Genomic DNA, 19,620 nt, shown 5'->3' with positions numbered 1-19,620 from the left:
GTGTTTTTAGGGCCCCATTCTCCTCTTTCACACACGTTTCACCTAATGTCACGCCGCTGCCTGCAGTAGAATGAAACATGATTCATGTTAGTGACAGCAGGGGAAACTAGCTCTGTTAAATCTTAACCAGAACTTGCATTAACACTGTTTTACATAATATTTTGCATTATTCTGTCCTACTTCTGCAGTACTAGAGATATGTAAAGAAGGTAAGGGTATATTTTTAGAACCGAGGCAAGTGGCTCACAACTGCAGCACTGGAGTTACCTTTTGTCCCCAGTGTTACGTGACCCTTGCAATTCTGAAAGAAAAACTGCCACTGCATGTTTTTAATACAGCTTCCCCTGAAAGTGAATGCAGTCATAACTGCAGTGATAACTTGAAAAAAATGAAATGATCAGTGAATGAATAACAGTAGCAGGTGGTAGTAGGTGTTGCTTATTAGATGTTCAGTATGAGGCAAAGGAACCAAAAGGCAGTGATCCCCCCCTAAAAGATACCTGTCTAAGAAATAATCCAAAAACTGGCATCACTCTCCAAGACCACGTTACTTAACAAGGGTGAATGGGATGAGAGAGAARAAGGGGGCTCTTTTTGAGACCTTTACTTGCATCTCAGCTGCTGCTCACATYGCAGACTATGTAGCTGCCAAAAATGTTATGGTTGTACCTATTGAACAAGCAGTGGATGAACTTTGCACTGAACTCACTACGGTYTATGGACCATAGCTGGGCTCAGAGCATCCCAGTGCAGACCATTGCTGAGCTAAGCTGTTTCTTCTTCTGTCTCGCCCACAGCAAAGCATAGATTGAGGCCCCTCTTTTTCCACTGAGGTCAGAATTTAGATGGCAAAGTAAATGGTCTGAATTTTACCCTGATTCTTGAGGCTGTTGGAGGTTTGGGGTCAGGGCTGCAGTTAGGTGGCCTCATCTCTAGGCTCGTGGCCTCGAAGCACCTGGCAGCTGCTGGCATAGCTCTGGTTTCTGGTCCCTCTGTAGGGCACATGGGGCTCTAGACCAACAATAGAGGAACKATTTAGTGCACTTGGATTTTCTTCAAAGTTACAAGTTTGGCTCTCTACCTGCTGCAGGCAGAGACCTTCCAGACAGGCTGGGTCTAACCCTGTTGTTGTCCTTTAAATGTGAAAAGTCCTGAAAGCCACCTCTTCTTTTTTTCCTCTACAATGCTGGGTGCAACTAAAGCCTGGCCCTTCACACCACAGTTCATTTTTGGCAATATTTATGATCCAGCAAGAAGGTAATTTTCCTTTGGTGTATTTCTCTCAGCATCCTACAGGAGTTGTGTTGTGTGGTTGTTCTTTTTTTTGTTTGTTTGTTTTTGTATCTGAGCATTCTCTAAAATAATCCCTTATAAAGAAATCTTCACACTCTTGCAGTTGAAATTGGGCCTGTTTCTTTGCAGGGTTTTCTGCAGACTTCTCAGGGGCCTCTGGCAAAGAAATGTGGCAGTAACTACTTGTGCTGTAAGACACACCAGGACTTGCCTAGCCTTCAGAAACCAGGCCAGCAGAGACCTCCATGGGACTTGCATGATAAACTCTGCTAAAGATCATTTAAATGTTTTCAAGGTTTCTGACACTTCTTCATGCTAAGTTTTGTTAGGAGGAGCCTATTTCCTTGGTGTACTTATTACTTTGGACAGGCAGGTAGGAATCAAAGCTCTGAGGGAATCAGGATATGAAGGTTCACCCCGAACCTGGGCACCTGTGCCCTCTTCATTCATGTACTGAGCAGTGTGGCCATGCAGTGGCCACATGTTTGTTTCCTTGTCTTCCTCCCAAGGAAAAGAGCATGCAAGGGAATGTTTGGAGTTTTATTCTATCTCTCTTTTTGGTGGTTGCTTTAGCTGTCTGTGGGGTTGGTAGTGATCGTGTTCTTCCTGTGTTTTTTTTTTCTTTTCTTCTCTTTTTATTTTTGGTGCCCTGCCCATGTTGTCCTGACCTGGTCCATCTAAGGTAAGCGTCTTGCTCTGAGAGCAYTGAGGTCTGTGATGGTCTCTGGATCTGGAGGGAATTCTTTCTACAGCCTCAAACGAAGAATGAGAGAGTTCCTCCTCTCACATCAGTACACTTTAAACCTGCTCTGGAGAGCTTTGTCATCCCAGCAGGGTGAAGTTTTGACTACCATTTTTTTTCTGGAGCTTTAATTTCTACTTTTGCTACCTCAGGCTTAGTCTGGGGAGTACTTTGAAGGCAAGGACTGGGGACACTTAATACTTGAACTTGATTCAGTATCCTATGGGAAGTCAGTGCCTGTGTTGCTGAGGAAGTGAATGACACTTTTTTGTGCTGGTTAAAGCTTTATGAGTGCTGAAAATGTCGTGCTTTGATATTTTCTGTCTCTGGTCTAGCTGAGAAGTGACAAAGATGTGGATAATTGGAGGTCAGGTTCATCAACAGGCTGACTGGGATGAGGTCTCTGAGCCACTCAGAGGTGGGGAGAGCTTTGCTTGTTGGCAAGGCAATAATGGGGTGTCTGTGAGGAACTTACTGGCACTTCTAGACTATGGATCATGCTGGCAACCTGCAAGTGCAAAACCTGCCAAACCCAAACATTTCCTATAAACACATCCAGAAACCTAGGAGATCAAAGAAGAAGACTTCAGTAGTCCCTGAACAAGGCCAGTGTTTCACATTTGTTTCTGAGGTAGCTCCCTTTTTCTTTAGCCACAGAGCTGTCACTACACCCTATGTAAACTGGGCCTATTTTTTCCATAGGATTCATTTAATCTGGGTCAGGCCAGCGTTCTGGGTGTGCTGTCTGTGGCACTGCTGCAAAGGAGGGGGGTGATGGGCTGCAATATCAGTGAGGCTGGTTTTGTGGCTTGAGAGAAAGGCATCTGGAGCTGCACGCTAGCCCTTCCAGCTGAGCTCTGCCTGCTCCCACATGCACATGTTTGCAGGAGAGGCCACAATTAAGAGGAATACAGCAAAGGGAGAATGACCTGGGTGGCAAGGGAAGCTGCAGGTTATAATAATGATGAGCTTGACAGTGCATTTACTGTTGCACACACRGCTGATTAGTTTCTCTTTGCAGTGGTTTGGCTCCACATTTTAGCTGATGTAAATGAATGCGATAAGTGGGATGACAGCTGAGTCTTGGTTCAGCAAGAGAGGTGATCACGGTRAGGAAGGTCGCAAGTTGGAGCACCAGCTTGCATTGTGCACACAAACTGAGATTATTTCAGCCACAAGGGCTAGGCCCCCCAAAAGGCACAGTTCTCTGTGTGCTCTCTACACAAATGCCATCTATCTCCTGGAATGGTTCCTCATTTCTGAAAATTCCCGTAAAGGACCATGCACAGGAAAATCCTGCCAACATAGTGCTACCTCAATGAACTGCCATACGTCCTGGGGCAGGGGAGGAAGGAAAGAAGGCACAGTTGGGCAAGCTGCCTGGATGCGGGACAGAAAGATTCTTCAGTCTCTGCACTCTGCAAAATGTGCTGCTGGCTATTGTCACAAATGCTGGTGGGGAAGATAATTCCTTTTGCACCAGTTAAAATGACAATTGGCAGCTTGGCCTGTGATGCAAATAAGATGGGTACTGAGAATTACATTTTCTTCCATCTAGTTTATTTTAAGCAGTGGATAGCAAGGAAACAATTGCCTCAAAGTGTTACTTCTTTTTGATTCTGCACACATTAACTTCGTCCCTCAGCACAGAACTGGGAAATACTCACAAAGCCCYGGAAATGGGTGAGATATAAGAAACCAAAAAGAACAGGTTTTCTCACTCTTTTCCTGGCCAGTCTGTTGTTTAGGTCATGGGGTAATTAGCATTATGGGGTGAATCAGATCAGCTGTTAGCCATCACTTTTGTGAAGGGACAGGTGGAGAGAAGAGAAGAGAAGAGAACAAAGTTGTGCAGAGCAAGAGCAGTGGATAAGCAGTGGTGACCAGCTGGGCACACCTGCACATGCACAGCTGGCACAGGCTGGCGCTTGCTGCGCTCACCTCCTCTGCAGCCCTTCCCAGGCTGCTCGCCACGGTCCTGCTTTCCCCAGGGCTGGCACATGCCAGGCGGATCTGTTTAAGAAGGCTTCAGCTGTGACGGCCGAGCTAATCAGGGTTGACGGCAAGTGTCTGGAGGGAGCTGCGGTCATGCTGGCGTCAACAGAGTCTGTCGGAAAGGACCCCAGGATGCCTCCGGAGTGAGGCAGTGGATTTGTTTTGCCTGAAACCAGGCAGGAGTTTAGCAACTTTGCTTTATCTTTGGCTTTGTGTAACTCACTGCTTCTCTCTGACAGCTCATTCCCTAGCAGTCCTTTCCCCCTTTTGCTGCTCCTCATCTCTGCGATGTGCTTTCTCAYCTGACATCAGCTGCCACGTTAGAGCCGCTAACATATTTCTAATATGCTCGTAGCCTTGCTCCCACAGGATATCCCAGAGGGAGTAGCCCTGCTGGTGAAGGCCCCTTCCACACTCTTCCCCATCCCCCATCCTTGAGAAAAGGATACAGGTGGGTGACAGGGAATTGTTACCTCGGAGTCATTTTTAGATGTCTGGCTGTGAGAGTCCATCCTTGGATGCCCACGGCAGATGCAGTATTGTTTCCTTGCTTCCCCTGGCCTCCTTGTGAGGGTGAGCAGGGAGTGCAAAAGGCCTCTCTCAGCCTACACCTGGCACTCATGAATATTTCATGTTTCTAGCTTTTCTTCCCCTTGAAGAGCAAAACCTTTTCATATTTGATGCCCTGGGAGCCTGTTTGGTTGCTGAATGTTGCTTCATCAATGCCTTCCTTCCCTTTTTTTTCTCTGGACTGCCCAGCCCCTCTTCCTTTCTCTTCTCAGGGCACATCTCTTTTTTCAAAGGCTGCTTCAGAAAAGGTCATTGTCCCTTTCATATTCCCTCCTTGCTGCGAGCAAGCGTGACTTCTGTGCTGCCRGTGGTAGAGGACAAATGGAGATATGGGGAAAGACAATGGTGGGGAGGGGGAGGCAGGCAGGCAGGCAGGAAGACACATGCACATACACAGAAGAGAAATGAAGGGATAGGGATAAGTAGGCACAGTGAGAGAAAAGTAAATGAGGGGAGAAGCAGGAATAAGTAGCAGAAGGGAGAAAAGAGGAAACAGCAGGACTTGACTAAAGAATCAGAGGTTCCAGTGCCTTCCAGAACTTGTCATGTGAGATTGCACCAGTGTCGTCTTGGACTTGGGCTGGCTGTCGAAGGCGCTGTGCTCCCCTCTTAGCCATTCTGGCCTGCTGGACAGAGGAGTCCTGATTTTCCGGAGTGGAGATGCTCCCAAAGGTGCTAGAAGAAAGTGAGTGTCAGTGCTATTGCCTTTCCACCTCAGAAGGTCTGGTTTGACCTCACACCACTGCTTTGACAAATATGCTGCCAACCCTGCTTTGCCTTCTGCTGATTTCCTACCTTGTGCAGTTGCTTTAGATATCTTCTTGTCTGAACTACCAGGGTTTCCAGTAAATCACCAGCCTCCATCCTCAGGCTCTTCAATCTTTCTCTCCCTTTTCCTCGCAGCTTGTGAGTGCTCAAGGAGCCATGAACCGTATGCCTTCCTGCGTCTGGCTGTGCAGATCCCGGAAAAACACTGCGATGTGTGTCCTGGCTGAATGGGGCTGATTTTTTTCCTGCTTTTGAAAGCTTTCAGATGTCTGGCAGTGAGAAGCCTTCCTTGGATGCCTGCAGCAGATGCAGTAGTGTGAATATCGGACCAGCCTGGCCATTCTTGAGGTTGAGGGACTGCAAAGCCCAGGCTGTGGCCAGACCGCACAGGGATGTTGGCTYGGGAGCTGGATGGAGAGGCTCTGCGGGCTTCCAGCCAAAGTGCCAATATGGGCTGGCACAGATGCAGGGGGYACTGCCAAAATGCCATGACAGTTCTTACCAGCTCCATTCAAGCTGTACATTAAAAAGTGCTAACATTCAGCAGCAGTTGTAAGAGAGAGCAGAGATGTAGGGAAGGCTGATAGCAGAGTACAGTGCAAGTGCTCTGCAGGTGACAGGGCTCGGAGGCTCTGGCTATGATTATTACAGCCAGCACAGCACAGTCAGCAGGGAAAGGCCAACAACAGAAGGAACAAAGGTATTGAACTAGTATTTACACTGTACCTTTTATCCAAATGAGTTCCTGAGTACTTTAAGTAACTGAACTTAGCAGAGGAGGTCTGTTTTGTTTTCTGCTGGAAAGCTGATGCCTCTGGTGAAGAATGGGTTATCAGAGCAACTGTTTCATCATTCAGGACAGGAAGAAAAACAGACTTTGGCCAAAGTGAAACAATGGCCTTGGCCTCATTTTGGAGACACTTGACCCGCAGCAGAATTGCATTTGCCCTTTGGTGGGTGTAGGTTCAGCATTCTTGGTTTTGGAAGAGCCAGTGTTAGATCCATGATAAGGGCCAATGTGCAGAGAAGAATTATCCTGTTGAACTGGGGGATTTTTTTAATATCAAAGTTAAGTTTCATTTGGACTTAGAAATAGATCCMACCAATGCTGAAATTCTCTGTGATGTAGAAAAGAGGTGAGGCCCTTGGACGAGGGTAAATTACTCTTATGATGTAGTCTCAGATCCTAGCACAAGGGCTATCACCATGATGCTGGAGCTATGGATGTTATAAATCCTGAATCCTCAGTAGCATCTCTGAGAGTCAGAAGTGGGAACGTACRGGCAGGCAGAATGTTTCCAGGAAAAGACAGGCAAGTTCTGCAAGTCGTTTGTCTTCTCTTGGAACTTGGACAAAACCATAGCATCACCATGAAGTCTTTCTTTTCTTTTTTTTATTTTTTTTCAAACTATTTAAATTCTGACCAAACAAGCTTTTCATCTGTAGAATTCTGCTGGAAATGTCTGTTCTGTGCTACACCCAAAGGGCAGTCTCATCCCTGCCATTACCTCTGCTGTGAGATGGAGCTAGCATCACTTAATTTGAAAAGCATCAACCCCTCTTACTGAATTACTGGCACAGCTTCCTATGTTACTTGAATTTCCCTAATGTACTGACCAGGATAGCTGTGAGAAATACTGAGATCATGCTGTGAAGCAGTATTAATGCTGGGAATGTACTGCGGTGCAGTGAGAGTGTGTGGCCTTAGAGCTAAAGTGCTGTGCAGAAAGGACAGACAGTAGGGCACCATGGCTGTGCTGTTGGGCTTTGTATAACAGATCAGAAAACTATCAGTGACTCAYGGCCTGCTCGTGATCCCCACTGAGTAGCTGGAGTTGCGACCTTGCATTTCTGAGTTGCTGATGTACTGGCTGGAAGCTGTCTGAACTGATGACTGGTGGCAGGGCTGGGCAGTCAGGCAAGAGGACCTTGCATCTGCTTCAAGGCCCAGTGTTCATCATCCCTTGGAAGTAATGCCATCATTCCCTCTCCTGTATACTCCTTACTATCAGAGCAATATCTTCCCACCACTACCAGCATGTGTGCAGCCCCTTTCCCTTCCCAAGTCATCCGCAGGCACAAGCCATGTTCACAGGCTGAACTTGAGCGACCAGTAGAAGTCCTTCACTGACACCTCCAATTATGCTGTGACAGAGCYCCCAGCAGGAGAACCAGAAGGGAGGGAAATTCTCCTCTGGTTCCCCATCTCCTCTAYCACCTGAAACCCACCAGCCAGGACCGTGTCCTCTTCTCCTTGTCATGCATTTTCCTCACACATATAGAGATGCTTGAGCATCTCCTCCCTAGACATGATTTGCATGCATGTGCTGTTCCTGCCTCTCCCACCCTCACCCTTTTCTCCTCAGGCCCCCAAACCTGCCCTCCTGASCTAAAATAGTCAGATGTCTCACGGTGCATACGCCCTTCTCTCTCTCCCCCATGCCTGCACACACCCCACACACTCCGCTCTCCTCCTCCCTCCACAGTGTGAGCAAGCCGGGAATAGAGACAGAGTGTAATGTACAACATGATGTGGCTAATTACTTGACACTGGACATAAAAGTGGGATTAACTTGTGCCTCATAAGGCTGTCAGTGAATCCTAATCTTTTCTTCCCCTCCTCTCTTTCCTTCCATGGCCATCTAAAGTAATGAACTAGTTATAAATACCTAATTAGCTAATTATTTGCTGGCCTACATGGAACATCATCTGTGATGGAATTCCCTGGGCTCCCAGAGGAGGGACCTCTGTGGAGGCAAATAGAGATGGACTATACCAGGTGTGTGTAGGGGGGTAATGGCAGTACAACGATGCTAAGGAGAATTTCTAGACTTTCACTATCCCTGGAGAACAGAGAAGTAATTAGTTCAGTGGAGAAATAAGTTTGTCCTTACCCCTGCTTGTGGCTCTCTGAGCTGAAGAGCCAGCAGAGAAATAAAACCACAGAAAGAATTCATTAGGTGCTTAAAAAGAAAAAAAAAAGTTATAGAAATGTTTGCACTGGCAAGAGGTGCWGTGCTGACAGCATTTCAGGCTGTGTCCACTATCTGTGTTCGCCAACCTTGTCGGGGAGGGATGACTAACCAAGAGAAGAGAGTGTGCTCTCCATGACTGTCSCCTGATTTGGCTGTCACTGAGAAGACCAATTTATGCCAGTTGTTTGTTTGTGCCGGAGATGTTCATCCACCAGGCAGGCTGGCCTTGGACCACAGATTCAATGGTTATAGGCTGCAGTGTGCGATAGTCAAACTGGGATGACTTTCAGTCTGAGCCATCTGAGGGTAGGGGTATTGAACTGTTAAACAGCTTTGGGACACAGTTTTTACTCCATTGCCCTTCTGTAGGGAAGGGGGGGGTGTAATGTCAATCAGATCACTGATGAGGCTAAAAGACTCTTTCCCTTTTCTTCTTSTTGTTGCAGTTGGAGGTGCAGGGTTAAGAGATCGCAGTGTCACAGCAGCTCAGCTGGCTGCCTGTCAGAAGAGGCTAGGACAAAAAAGGGCAGTGATCATAAATCCATCCTGATTTGGGCAGTAATGAATTTCCACACATCTCTGCTTTTATCTTCATCGGACTTTTTTTTTTCTATCTCCTTAATTTTCCTTTCCTTCTCCTTCTCTTTATTGTTTTTCTTTTCTCTTTCCTTCTTTCTTTCCATCCTATACTTCCTCTTTCTGGTTCTCTTCCCCTCCCGCAGGCATGCGCATCCTTGTGAATTTGCTCCTGGACACCTTGCCCATGCTGGGGAACGTCCTACTTCTCTGCTTTTTTGTCTTCTTCATCTTCGGCATCATCGGGGTGCAGCTGTGGGCTGGGCTGCTCCGCAACCGCTGCTTCATGGAGGAGAACTTCACAATGTGAGTGGCTGAAAGCTGATGGCCCATTCCTTTCTTCCAGGGGAGGTTTGCTTTTCCCTTCTCTGTTCTCTTGTTTCTACTGCCTGACTTTCTATGTATTGTTTGCTCCTGACAGCTGTAGGGTGGTATGGCCCTGAATGTTAGCTACATCTCTCAGTGATCAGACAGGGAGGGAAGGCAAAGGCTGTTGTTTGTAGTCAGTCTTGACAGACCACATATCCCTGGACTAAGACACAAGTTAGAATAGCTGCCTCTACTAGCCATGCCCAGGGACTCAAGATGCTGCTCCTGCTCCCAGGAATAGTTAAAATTTAGAAACTTCAGCCATACTCTTGGATATGTTCACACTTCAGAAAACAACCAGGGCAGTCTTATAGAAAGCCACAGTRCTGCCTGAATGCTTCCAGGGACATCTTTTTTTTGGTACCTCCAAGGTGGAGGGAAAGTTACTGTTTTCACATAATAGTGTGTTACCTCCGCAGGCTTTGGAGGGCATAGGGAAACGACTGGAAAACCTCAGGAACAGAGTTGCCTGGGGGAGATGCTGTGGAGAGGGGAAGGAGGGCTGTTGGGAGAGGCGTCCCAAAGCTGAGTTAGTGGAAGTGAGACCATCTCCCATTCCAGGTTCCCGTGTCTTCTCAAGGCAGTTGGGAAATTCAGCTGCAGGAAACYGTAGCACAGGTCCTTGAATGGGAAGAAAAGATGTGAAGAAAAATGGGCACAGTTCTGGCAATTGGGAGCCTTAAGCCACACAAAGTTCTCTGTGCTCCCTGATACTCTACTTGATGGCAGATATCTGAAGTCTGTTTTTTTTTTTTTCCTGGCTGAGTCAGAGGGAGCCTGGAGAGCACTGCTCTCCTCCTTCCATGGCACAGTGGGCTGGTAAAGCTCCTGCCTGCCATGAACTCTCCAGTTACACTCCTGGGGAACAGAGCATCAATACCAGAGCACAGCTCCTCCTGTTGACTTTCTAGCTTTAACTGATCTTGGGCTTTAAAACATCTTCCAAAAACCTTATACTAATCCCAGACCTTAGATCAGTTTAAACTACTTAAAAAATCCAAAGCCACACATCAGTTTAAACTGATTAAACAATTCTGAAGCTTTAGATCATCTCAAATTGGGAAAAAAGTAAGTGTGAAAACACGATCTGCAGAACAGCAGTGGGGCTGTAGAGCAGGAGCTGCTTAAAGCAGCCATTTACTGTGTTTATGTATTCCTTGGGGAGAAATGACTGTTTAGGATGATTGTCCTTTATGTAAATCAAGAATGGTAGTACTTTAATGAGCGTAATTACATCCATACAGAATGAGAAGTAACTGAGAAGTAAATTGGGGCCACAGCCTGCAAAGTAACAGATACTAGATAAATCTTTGTCTGACCATTACCAGAAAAACCCAGTCTACAGGCACCCATTTCACTAGTAATGTGGATATGTAATGACAGATCTTTGTGGTTTTGTCGCACTTAGATTAGAATTAGAGGCTTTTTCTCTTTTCTTTTATATCAACACCTGTCCCCTTCCAATGACATTTAGTAAAAAAGCCTGCATTCACACAACATGAAAGCTGTGTATCGGAGTACTGCAAGGATTGCAAGTGCACAAGATAAAGTTTAATGGAAAATTTTAGATCTCCATCTTTCACTTCCCTCATCATTAGCTCATCTCCAGCTAGGCAAGCATAGATGATTTTAATTATTCATGGATTTGGAAGGTGCTTGCATTATTTGGAAGAAAGCATGTGAACTTGTCATGAAACATTGCACCAGTAATGCCAACTGTCAAGGAGGAGTCAGAGTTAAGGTTAAGTCAACTTCAGCTTTGCATTTCCTGATTTTAAGGCTTAGCTGTTCAACCTTAATTATTCATGAACTGGATTTTTTTTGTTAGAAGTACAGAAGGTTCAGTGCCAAATGTTATAAAACATGTCCATCAATGGTTACATACATAAGCACATCGCATAAAGCCAGATGAACTTCCTTAATATCATTGCATCTGATTTAACTTTGATGCTAATAGGGATGGTGATCAGAATGCAAATGTCTGCATTCCAGCTTCTCTCTGTCTGCAGGCAAGAAGGTTGTGTGGTTGGGGTTTGGGGCTCATTGATCTGATGGTGAGCAAAACTTTGAAAAACRGGGCCTCATGCCTGGAAATTCCCTACTTTCTCAGGAGCCCTGAGAGTAGCTTCTAGGCTAGACAATAAACGTAGAAGTCTTTTATCCAGTGCAGTTCCTACCTCAGAATTGCAGCTCCACAAATGCCACGTTTGGGAACATGATGTTTCAAGGGAAACATCTGTTACAGTAACTTTATGACAGTGTTTTTTATTCTTTTAGACAAGGTGACATTGTCCTACCCCCTTATTACCAACCTGAGGAAGATGATGAGATGCCCTTTATCTGCTCACTGTCAGGAGACAATGGAATTATGGGATGTCATGAGATCCCCCCCCTGAAGGAGCGAGGCCATGAATGTTGTTTGGACAAGGATGATTATTATTACTATAACTCAGTCCGGCAAGAGTTCAACATCAGTGGCATGTGTGTCAACTGGAACCAGTACTACAATGTGTGCCGTACAGGCAATGCCAATCCACACAAAGGTGCCATCAATTTTGACAATATTGGATATGCTTGGATTGTGATATTTCAGGTAAGATAGAATTAGCTTCCTACTAGGGCTCAGGCTATTTTTTTTTAATCATTTGAATCTATCTTTGCTTCCAYGGTGGTTCCTGTGGGATAGGATACAGTTGAAGAGAAAAAGGGGCCTTGTAACCTCTTTTCTGGCCAGTGAAATAGAGCACGTGCTACAAATCGTGTTCCTGAAGATGAGAAGAGACATAAAGCTGYTTTAGGTCCTCACTAAAATGAGCTATATCCTTCAGACTGAGTTATGTTCTATTTCCTTTTAATCCAGATCACTATAGCAAAGGAGGCTACATTTTTTATAATTCTCAGCACACGCTGCAGATGGGAGCTAAAATCCATGCCTTTTTCTTTTCTGCTGGCTGTACGCCATGTCCAGTCCAAGGGGCGCAGAAACCCGCTGCAAGTTTTTCCCTGCTGTGATCCAGGGAAATGAACTATTTTAATGAAATATTCCTGCTGTGGATTAGCATGATCTCACAGGCTTTGACAGCACGCCAGTGTCACCAAACAGAAGCACGCTGATTTCCTGGAATGGAAATTTGGCCTCCTTGAAGTCATTTTTTGTTTCTCACCTTTCTTGGGTTGCAGCAGTCTTGTCAGTACCAGCCTGCATACGCTGTGGAATGAACTCTGGAAGCCCACTTTCCTTCTCTTTTTCTTGTTGTTGCTTGTCTTTGCAGGTGATCACACTGGAAGGGTGGGTGGAGATCATGTACTATGTGATGGATGCCCATTCGTTCTACAATTTTATCTACTTTATCTTACTGATAATTGTAAGTATAAGACTGAGAAAGTCTCACGGTTGCAAGCTAGGAGCCTTTAAAAGGACGAATGTTAGGTCAGCACAGACACTGGGTAACAAATTACTATCCTTTGATTTGTTCTATGGGCTCAAGAGTCTAGTTCCAGAAAAGAGACCATGAGTTTCACCAAGAGTCAGTGGCTGGATCGCATAGTTGTACGTYAGGTTCTTCTCTTCCACTCAAAAAAAAAATAATGCTGAGAATTGAATCCTAGAGATGTACACGTCCAGCATAGGATCACRTACTCATGCACAGATTAACATAAATTCCCCAAACCAGTAGACCCAAAAGCACAGAAAAACATTTCTGCATCTTCCCTCCTACCTGCTCTCTTTAGATATTTTAAGTTTCTGAGTTGTTCATGGTTTGTGGCTTTAGTAACACCTGAATTTGTTGGTCAGATTCAAGGTTTGCCATGTTGAATTATTTCCTCACCACAAACAAAAAAGATTTGATGCTCACAAAGTCCTACAGTCCACCTTGAACTAGGGTGGCTGTGTGACATGACTTGTGGCTGGTGGACTCAGCTTTTGCTTCTCTACGTGCAGACATTGGAGTTAACGTGTGTTCTGTGCCCATCACAGGATTTTTGAGTTATTTTCCATACAAAGCATAAGAGTCACAGAATCACAGAATGGTTAAAGTTGGAAGGGACCTCTGGAGATTATCTAGTCCAACTCCCCTGCTCAAGCAGGGTCACCTAGAGCATGTTAGACAGGATTTCATCCAGGCAGGTTTTGAATATCTCCAGAGAAGGAGACTCCACAACTTCCCTGKGCAACTTGTTCTAGTGCTCTGACACCCTCACAATAAAGAGGTTTTTTCTCATGTTCAGGTGGAACTTCCTGTGTTTAAGTTTGTGCCTCTTGCCTTGTACCTGGCATCACTGAAAGGAGTCTGCCCCCATCCTCTTGACACCCTCCCTTAAGGTATTTGTATACAGTGATAAGATCCCCTCTCAGTCTTCTCTTCTCCAGGCTAAACAAGCCCAGCTCTCACAGCCTTTCTTCATAAGAGAGATGCTCCAGTCCTCTAAACATCTTCATAGTCCTCCACTGACTCTCTCCARTAGTTCCATGTCTCTCTTGTACTGGGGAGCCCAGAACTGGACACACTACTCCAGATATGGCCTCACCAGGGCTGAGCAGAGGGGCAGGATCACGTCCCTCAACCTGCTGGCAACACTCTTCCCAATCCACCCCAGGATACCATTGGTCTTGGCTGCAAGGGCATATTGCTGCCTTGTAGTCAACKTGTTGTCCACCAGGACACCCGAGTCCTTCTCTGCAGAGCTGCTTTCCAGCAGGCAGCCCCCAGGCAGCATGTGGTGGTGCATAAGGTTATTTGTTCCTGCACTTGCCCTTGTTGAACCTCATGAGGTTCCTCTCTGCCCACCTCTCCAGCCTGTCCAGGTCTCTCTGAAGGGCAGCACAGCCCTCAGGTGTATCAGTCGCTCCTTCCAGTTTGGTGTCATCAGCAAACTTGCTGAAGAGACACTGTGCCTTCATCCAGGTCATTGATGAAGAAGTTGAACAAGACTGAGCCCAGTACTGACCCCTGGGGGACACTCCTAGCTACAGGCCTCCAACTAGACTGCACCACTGAGCACAACCTTCTGAGCTCTGCCTTTGAGCCAGTTCTCAGTCCACCTCACTCTCCACTCATCTAGCCCACCATTCCTGAGCTTGCCTAGGAGGATGTTATGAGAGACAGTGTCGAAAGCCGTGCTGAAGTCAAGATACAGAATGTCCACTGCTCTTCCYTCATCTACCCAGCCAGTCATTCCATCATAGAAGGCTATCAGATTGTTTAAGCAGGATTTCCCCTTGGTGAATCCCATCACATTCTTTTCCTCCATATGTTTGGAGATGACATCCAGAATGAGCTGTTCCATAACCTTTCCAGAGAAGGAGGTGAGGCTGACTGGCCTGTAGTTGCCTCGGTCATCCTTCTTGCCCTTTTTGAAGACTGGAGTGACACTGGCTTTCTTCCAGTCCTCAGGCACCTCTCCAGTTCTCCATGACCTTTCAAAGATTGTGGAGAGTGGCCTACCAATAACGTCCACCAACTCCTTCAGTACTTGTGAGTGCATTCCATCAGGGCCCATGAATTTGTGGATGTCAGGTTTGCCTAAAAGAGCTCTAACTCAATCCCCCTCAACCAAGGGAAAGTATTCCTTTCTCCAGACTTTCTCTTTTGTCTCCAGGCTCTGAGATTCCTGGGGGCCAATCTCACCAGTAAAGACTAAAGCAAACGAAGCATTCAGTTACTCTGCTTTCTCTGTATCCTTTGTCGCCCAGACCCTGACGCTGTTCAGCCACAGGTCCACGTTTTCCCTAGTCTTCCTCTTGCTACTGATGTATTTGAAGAAGCCCTGTTGTCCTTGACATCCCTTGCCAAATTTAATTGGCAAATGGGCCTCCACCTTCCTTGTTGCATTCTTGTGTATTCTGACAAGATTCTTATATTCCTCCCAAAGAGGAAACAAGAAGAAAAGCAAGGAAGGTAAATAAAAAAGAAAAGGAACATCTTTAARCAATCACAGTTTGTCTAGCTGTGAAGGTCTTCGTTGTAGTGGACAGCTGAAAGAGTTCACCTTAGCTTGACTTTATTTCTAATTTTCCTCTTGAGCCAAGATCAACTTACATCTCTCCTACCCTTTTGTTCCTCATGAAGTGACTGCTAYCTGTCAGGTAGGAGCATGGGTCCTGGAGGGAGAGGTGAAAAATGTGATCTTCCATTGCTCATACCTCCCACATGTAARTACATTTTCTTGGAGGGATTGTCCTGTATTTGACAAAAAGGGATTTTGCTTTCATGAAGGCTCTTGCACTTTTCTCACATGGAGACCAGAGTCAAGAGTAGAAGGTGAAGACCTCAGATGAAGTATGAGAAGTACAAAATCTGAACACGGTAGATTCGATTTAGTTCCATGTCACTTAACCAGTAAGAATCTCAGTGTGTATCTCCAAAGTCTACATGCATTTTGGTGGRCTAATGAAAGAATCTTGCTAAAACTTGACGTTACACCTACTGTTTGCCTTATGTTGTCATGCTCTCTTTCAGAGAAATAGGATTTTGAGTAGTAGTCTCCCAATAMGTTTTCCATCACAGACTCACCTACTATAGGATCTAGTTTAATTTTAAATTGATTTGCAATGATTTTGAGGGCAAACTAATCTTAATCCAATTTCTGGGAGAAATTGTGAAGCCTGTACCATAGGGAGCAGTATAAAACCCCTCACMGAATCACAGAATAGTTCAGATTGGAAGGGACCTCTGGATATCATCTAGTTCAATCACACTGCTCAGACAGGATCAACTGAAGTAGGTTGTCCAGGACCATATCCAGTCGAGTTTTGAGCATCTCCAAGGATAGAGACCCCACAAACTCTCTAGGCAACCTGTTCCAGTGTTCAGCCACCCTCACAATGAAAAGGTGTCTTCTTATGTTTACATTGAATTTTCTGTGTTTCAGTTTGTGCCAATTGCCTCTTGTCCTGGCACTGGACACTACTGAGAAGAGTCTAGTTCTGTCTTCCTTACACCCACCCCTCAGATTTATGCACATTAAGATCTCTCCTGAGCCTTCTCTTTTCCAGACTAAACAATCAGTTTCTCTCCAGTCCCTTAATCATCTTCATGGCCCTTTGCTGGACTCACTCCAGTATTTCCATGTCTGTCTTGTACTGAATGCAGCACTCCAGATGTGGCTTCACTAGCACTGATTTCCTCAATCTACTGGCAGCAGTCTGCCTAATACAGCCCAGGAGACCTTCTTTGCCATGGGGGCATATTGCTGGCTCATGTTCAGCTTCTTGTCCACCAGGACCCCTAGGTCCTTCTCTGCAAAGCTGCTCTCCATTTGGTCATCCCCCAACCTGTGCTGGTGCATGGTTCCTCCCCAGGTGTAGGACTTTCCAGTTTCTGGTATTAGACTTCATGATGTTCCTCTCTGCCCTTTTCTTCAGCCTGACAAGGTCCTTCTGAATGGCAGTGCAACCATCTGGTGCATCAGTTTTGTATCATCTGCACATTGCTGAGGCTGCACTCTGTACCATTGTCCAGATTGTTAATGAAGAGGTTAAACAGTACTGGACCCAGTATCAACCCCTGGGGTACACCACTAGTGACTGATCTTCTGGACTTTGTGTGGCTGATCACAATCCTCTGAACCTGACAATTCAGCCAGTTTTCAATTCACCTTACTGTCTACTTACCTGGTCTGTACATCACCAGCTTGTCTATGAGGACTGTATGGGAGACAGTGTCAGAAGACTTACTGAAGTTGAGGTAAACAACATCTACTGCTTCATCATCACTGCTACAGACTTCCCCTGTGGTCTCAGGGGCTTGGGGTTCCTGAGGCCAGTCTTACCAGTGAAGACTGAGATGAAGAAGGTAGTCAGTACCTCTGTCTTTTCCATGTTCTCTGTCAGCAGGGTTCTGCCTTGTTTGGCGTGAGGCCCACATTTTCCCTTGCCTACTTTTTGCTGCTTATGTATTTGTAAAAGCCATTAGTTCTGCAGGTCCATTCAAGTCTGAGAACTTACAAAAATACTGATTCTTCATAGTATCCTCCATTTTTCTCTACCTGCTGTCTTGTTGATTCTTTTGCTATCACAAGGGAAAGACATGGAGAGAAAAACAGAAGGATTTCCTACTCCCTGTGGGCTAAAGCATGATCGATGGAGAGGGAGGACAGCAGCAGTGAAATATAGCTTTGAGGAATAGTGCTTTTACTATGAGGCTGGACAGTCCAAAGGAGACATGATCTAGAGGTGTGATTGCATGAGATGGAAGGGCAGCTTCTGCCAGTTCTATCCCCAGAGGCAAACTGAACACCCAGGGCTTTTTGTGAATTCAGAAAACAATTGTTTCCCATCATTTGTTCAGCTCTCTCCCCATGTAACTGATTTTTAGGGCCTACTTGCATTTTCACTTTGAGCAGCATGGCCAAGATAGCCRTATTTGTATAATGTGTTAGTCAGCACATAATTTACTCTTGCTCTTGGACACAGTTTCTCCTAGAGCCAGGAGGAACTGTGCAGAGTGCAGTGTCAGAGTTTAAAACTTCAAGGCAGGAATACMTGTCTCCTGTGGGCCAGTTCCAAAATCTCTCCCCACCTCCAAATTGCATAAATTCTGTAYGTGTATTTTTGGTTTTAAAGTGGGAGCATCCTTCTAGTGTTTGCTCACCTCATGTAGATTCTCCTGAATTCGTCTCTGAATTTGCAGGCGTGTGAAAACCCTCAATTAAACTTTCAACCTGAGATTTTACTGCTAAGTGTCATTGACATTTCTAGACACACCCTCCTTATTTGCAGAAACCATGTAGGTCTATTTCCGTCAAACATAGGAGCACACAAACCTCAACTCATTCTGAGGACAGCTTAGAACAGAGGAGTCAAAGGGCGGAAAAATTAGGGTATGTTTCCTTTGCCTTTGGTGAAGCAATACCAAGAAAGTATATATCCTTTCTGTTACTTTTTCCCCTCTGAGTCTTCTTATGGCAATGACATTCCCTCTTCAAGTCTTCCTTCCTTCCTTTGTTCAAGACCTCACGAATCACAGTCCTTCTGACCTTTATTTCTCCCTCCTTCTCTGTGCTTCAAAGGCCTGGCTTTCTCTATAAGCAGGATTGGCCTGAGCCTTGGGTCTTTGTTTTTCCATATTCTTCCTAGCTGTTGCTCAAAGTTCTGGGCCAGGATCTCCAGAGCCTTCTCCTTAGAGCTAAACTTTCATCCATGACTTCTTCCTTCCTACCWGAGACCACAGAGATATCTTCAAGCACCTACTTCAGAACATTACCTKTTAATACTCATCTGGCAGTAAGAAAGCTCTACCACCTGAATATATTCTCTGTGTGGTCTAAGACTTCTTCCACATAGATGTGTTCCTGGAGGGGAAGAGCACTGACTGACATTGGCCCCTAGAACGGCCTTGCAGAGCAACTGGTAAAAGCATTTTGCCCATTCAACAAATTGTAAATAGCTTTCCTCTCTGCCAAAGACCAGGGAGGTGACATGAAGGAAGGCCTGCTTTCAGATCTTGGGGGTCAGCGCTCCACTTGACTCTTCCTTCTTGAAGTCCAGCTGCTTCCCAGCAGGACTCTTTGTGTCMCTGCTCCAGCTAGTTGTTCTCCAGTGTCACTCCTGGAAAGCTTCAGGCTTTTTTGCACTTTAAACTGGCATTCACACTGCAGCACTCAGTGACCTCATTGAAGTGCTCTGTGCTTACATGCGTAGGCTTCATACATGTTGGGAATCCAGGCATGAGCAATAAAGTAATGGACAAGTAAGTAAGCGTCTCCAGCACCAGTCAGGTTTTATTAGATATGGCAGAGAAGGGGATCGAGCCTTAGTGTGAACAAGGGCAGGATCAGCTTAATCAAAGTTCAGTTCAGTCTCAGAGCTGAACAGATCTCCTGTATTGAGACTTGGAGTCTACAGTCTCATTTTGGCTCTGTCAATCAGAAAAAATTTCCATGTCAGTCAGTTTTGGTCTCCCTGCTCAGCTAGCTGAGGTGGCTTTCTCGGTTCTGAACCATCTGGGATCTTTTGKGTCTTTCTGCTAGTTAGGAGGTCCAGTGGAGCTCAGCAGAGTCTTAGAGTCTGTGGACTTGCATGTCATATTAAAGACAAAATAAGCTCACTTGTCTCATGTTTGCTATTTCTAGCTAAGAAGTTCAAGGATCGGGTGGGCTAGATGTCATATCCAGCCCTGCCACTCCTCCCCTTTTTGGTGATCTGGTGGGAGATCACAGCAAATGATTGCCTGTGAGCATAGGGCTTAGCAATGTGAAATCTGAATCCCCCTCAAGATTCAACCTCAGGCTTATAGGGTGACCCTCGCCAGGGCATCTCAATGCCCTGTGTACTTGTGGTGTAGGAGTATTTCACTACCTCACAAGGATGCTGCAAGTTTCAATCAGTTG

General features: G+C 45.7%; 1 protein-coding gene across 1 annotated transcript in view; it reads left to right on the top strand.

Annotated features, from left to right (window-relative positions):
• CACNA1I (calcium voltage-gated channel subunit alpha1 I) overlaps positions 1-19,620 on the top strand; it is a 181,843-nt gene that overhangs the window by 115,459 nt on the left and 46,764 nt on the right. The window contains exons 6-8 of the mRNA XM_085323614.1: positions 9,066-9,225; positions 11,566-11,881; positions 12,561-12,653. Of these exons, the coding sequence (XP_085179740.1) occupies positions 9,066-9,225; positions 11,566-11,881; positions 12,561-12,653 (569 nt within the window). The remainder of the gene's footprint in view (positions 1-9,065; positions 9,226-11,565; positions 11,882-12,560; positions 12,654-19,620) is intronic.

Source organism: Rhea americana, unplaced genomic scaffold, assembly GCF_003343005.1.
Source record: "Rhea americana isolate MKP2758 unplaced genomic scaffold, rheAme1 scaffold_85, whole genome shotgun sequence".
In the NCBI taxonomy this organism is placed as follows: Eukaryota; Metazoa; Chordata; class Aves; order Rheiformes; family Rheidae; genus Rhea; species Rhea americana.
Note: the sequence above shows the minus strand (reverse complement) of the source record. Positions and strands in the feature narration are given on the sequence as shown.